Raw genomic sequence first — 3,729 nt, 5'->3', positions numbered from 1 at the left:
AAATGGGTGATGGGCATTAAGGAGGGCACATGTTGGGATGATCCCTGAGTGTTATATGTAAGTGATGACTCACTAGGGTCTACTCCTGAAACCAATACTACATATATGTTAACTAATTTGAATTTAAATCAAATCTTAGAAAAAAATCCTTAAGTAAAAGCATGCATCATTCTTTGGAGGTGGAGTGATAAGATCACACCTGCAAAGTTTGACTTTCTCATAAAGATATCCTTCCTTTTATTCAGTAACTACCAGTGGAGAAGAATTTGTTTATAGTGTTAACTCCCAAAGAAATTTATGACCATGTTATACCCTTATATTGTGCTGCAATTCTGAAGTACAAAGTAGATTTATACTTCCTAAGAAACTCAGTTATATAAAAAGAGTTCAGTTTTTCCTAAAACAATTTAATTTCTTAAAACTATCCCATGATGTAGTGAGGGTTATTTATGATGATGATGGGCTTGGGGTACCTGGGTGGCTCAATTGGTTAAGCATCTGACTCTTGGCTTTGGCTCAGGTAATGATCTTACAGTTTCATAAGTTCAAGTCCCCCTTCAGGCTCTGTGCTCACCGTGTGGAGCTTGCTTGGGATTCTCTCTCTCCCTTTCTCTCTGCTCCTCCCCTACTCACCTGTCTCTGCCTCTCTCAAAATAATAAATTTTTTAAAAAGTTAAAAAAAAAGATCATGGTGGGCTTTATTGTAACAATTCCCTAACCAAAATTAATGAATTCTCTAGAAAAGTATCTTGTTCATATCTTTTTAAGATAGGTTGCAGTAGGAACATAGTTCGCTGTGACTTCTGATTTATATTTTATGAGCAGGTATTTCAGTCCTAAAGACTTTCCTTAGGGCAGTCTTCATTTCCTTGTTCCTTAGGCTATAAATTAGAGGATTACAGAGGGGTGTTATCACAGAATAAAACAAGGTCACAATTTTCTGCACTTGCACTGGGTGTCCTGATCTAGGACTAACATACATCACCATAACAGAGCCAAAAAACAGGATCACCACTGCCAGATGAGAAGCACAAGTGGAGAAAGCCTTGCGTTTGCCTGCTGCTGAGGGCATCCTTAGCACAGCCACAATCACCAGAGCATAGGAACAAAGAACAAAGAGAAAGGTTCCAATCATGAAAACAGCATTGAAAGTAGAGTAAATGAACTGTGTTGTGGTGTCTTCAGAACAGGACAGCATCATCAATGGGGCAGGATCACACATGAAATGGTTGATGGTATTTGGGCCACAGTAGGGTAACTGTGAAATGAGAACAACTGGGGTTAGGAAGAGGACGAACCCGCACGACCAGCCAAAGATGGCAAGGCCAGTGTACAGCTGTTTCGTCATAATGCGTGGGTAATGCAGAGGACGACAGATGGCAAGGTACCTGTCAAAGGCCATGATGCAGAGGAAGAAGCCCTCATCACACCCCAGAGAGAAGAAGAAGTAGAACTGTGCAAAACAGCTCACAAAGGAAATGGACTTGCTTGAGGACAGGAAATTGGCCAACATGTTAGGGACGGTCGTGGTGACATAACATATTTCCAGGAGAGAGAAATTCCCCAAGAGGATGTACATGGGCGTGTGAAGACGCCGTTCCCACCGCACTGCACAGACAATGGCTGCGTTCCCCATGAGAGTCAGCGTGTAGACTACTGAGAAGAGCCCGAAGTAGAGGAGCTGCATTTCTGGGCTTGAGGGAAAGCCCACAAGGATAAAGTGGCTAACGGAGTTGGTGGTTTCTGTGCCGGACACATTCATTGGTCTGGAAGACATGGAGATGACTTTGTTATAGCACTCTTAATGGAGTATGCTGGTTCTCTCAGAAAACGCCAAATTCTTGACCATTTTTTGATAAAGTAACCATGAGTTTTCTGTTAAGCAACAAAGCTGTGATCATCACAACATGTTCTCCAAAGCATGACTTCATTTTGATAAGATGTAAGTAATAATATAAATAAAAACATGGTGTGGGACTATCATTAAACTGGGTCAGAAGACTGGATTACATATTAGTGCAAAATTGATATTTCTTTCTAAAGAATAATATAAAATTAATTCATTGGAATTAGTAATGTTGATAAGAACAGTAAATGAAATCCTATTTATATTAAGACATTCCAAAAAGTTCTTTCTCACTGAGATAGAAAGTGAAAGGGCACAGGGAATATTGCTTTTTGTACTTGTTTGTGATGACTGAAATGGCTCTCTGGTTCCACCATAGATGATTCACTACATGACTAGACAGACATGTTTGGTACATAAAAAATGCTTTCTCTCTATCCAGCCTCTTGGATTGAGCTTCATAGCATGGGGAAAAGCCTTACACTTTGGCACCTAAAAGTCCTCCCAGTTTGTTGTTGAATCACAGCTTAACTTGTACATGTGTTATTTCCTTAGAAATCTACTCTTGGCTATCACATTTGGCATCTAATGTGGAAAGACTGCTTTTTATGTATACTTGTTGCCCACGGGGCTGTGTAGACTGTGTCAAGTCTGAATGCAACCTGGTGGTTCAGTCCATTTGTTTTCCATAGCAATCTTATGTCATATGGCAGTATAGGGCAGGTAGAGGAAATTCTCCAATTACAGAAGTTTGTGTGTGTGTGTGTGTGTGTGTGTGTGTGTGTGTGTGTGTGTGTTTTCCCCCTGTCCTGGAAGACAGTGTTTCCCTTGATTTGTTGTGAATATATAGTAAGATTAAAAAAAAAATTTTAACGTTTATTTATTTTTTTGAGACAGAGAGAGACAGAGCATGAACGGGGGAGGGTGAGAGAGAGAGGGACACACAGAATCTGAAACAGGCTCTAGGCTCTGAGCTGTCAGCACAGAGCCCAACGTGGGGCTCGAACTCATGGACCGTGAAATCATGACCTGAGCCAAAGTCGGATGCTTAACCGACTGAGCCACCCAGGCACCCCTAGTAAGATTCAAAAAAAAGTTTATTTAGGATTTTTATCCTTAAGAATGGTATGATTTTCTCATTGAGTTTGTTGTATAGGATCTGAGAAAGAATTAAACGTCATCTTTTATAGAGACAGCAAAGTATGGAACTTGTGAGTCTTGGCCATTCACTTAGAAATGAAAAATAGGGGCGCCTGGGTGGCGCAGTCGGTTGAGCGTCCGACTTCAGCCAGGTCACGATCTCGCCGTCTGTGAGTTCGAGCCCCGCATCGGCTCTGGGCTGATGGCTCAGAGCCTGGAGCCTGTTTCCAATTCTGTGTCTCCCTCTCTCTCTGCCCCTCCCCCGTTCATGCTCTGTCTCTCTCTGTCCCAAAAATAAATAAAAACGTTGAAAAAAAAATTAAAAAAAAAAAGAAATGAAAAATAGAATTCCTTTAACTTAACTACATTTAAATTGTACTTATGTATAGTGAGGACAAAATATGCAGAAGCAAAGACAAAAAGCGTAATATTACTATTAATGTAACAGGCATTAATATTCTTATGTTTCAAAAATACTCTTACCAATGGGATGCCCACAAATTATTGTGCTGCATTCTTTTGAAGAAAAGACTCTCTAATATACCCATTGGGTCTTAGTGGTTATCTGCATAACTCATTCAACTGAATTTTTAAAACTATTTTTGTCCTTTTTACTCTGGCCTGTGTCCTGATACATTGGTATCTTACTCTAAGCCATTTTCATTAAGATTTTGATTGACAATGGGACACTAACAGTGGTATATCAAATCAGTATCAATACTCACCCTATTTGTGTCTCCCGT

The 3,729-nt window shown here is 40.1% G+C and overlaps 1 protein-coding gene across 1 annotated transcript; it reads right to left on the bottom strand.

Moving 5' to 3' along the window:
• Nucleotides 1-808: 808 nt before the first annotated feature.
• LOC125168793 (olfactory receptor 11G2-like) lies at nt 809-1,931 on the bottom strand. The gene has a single exon (XM_047864154.1). The coding sequence runs from the start codon at nt 1,775-1,777 to the stop codon at nt 809-811; it is 969 nt and encodes a 322-aa protein (XP_047720110.1). The 5' UTR covers nt 1,778-1,931.
• Nucleotides 1,932-3,729: the final 1,798 nt, after the last annotated feature.

Source organism: Prionailurus viverrinus, chromosome B3 (genome assembly GCF_022837055.1).
Source record: "Prionailurus viverrinus isolate Anna chromosome B3, UM_Priviv_1.0, whole genome shotgun sequence".
Lineage (NCBI taxonomy): Eukaryota > Metazoa > Chordata > Mammalia > Carnivora > Felidae > Prionailurus > Prionailurus viverrinus.
This window is presented reverse-complemented; position numbering and strand designations above follow the sequence as displayed.

What these genes read in the sequence shown, in the direction of transcription:
- LOC125168793 (XM_047864154.1), bottom strand. Translation starts at nt 1,777, where the DNA reads ATGTCTTCCAGACCAATGAATGTGTCCGGCACAGAAACCACCAACTCC.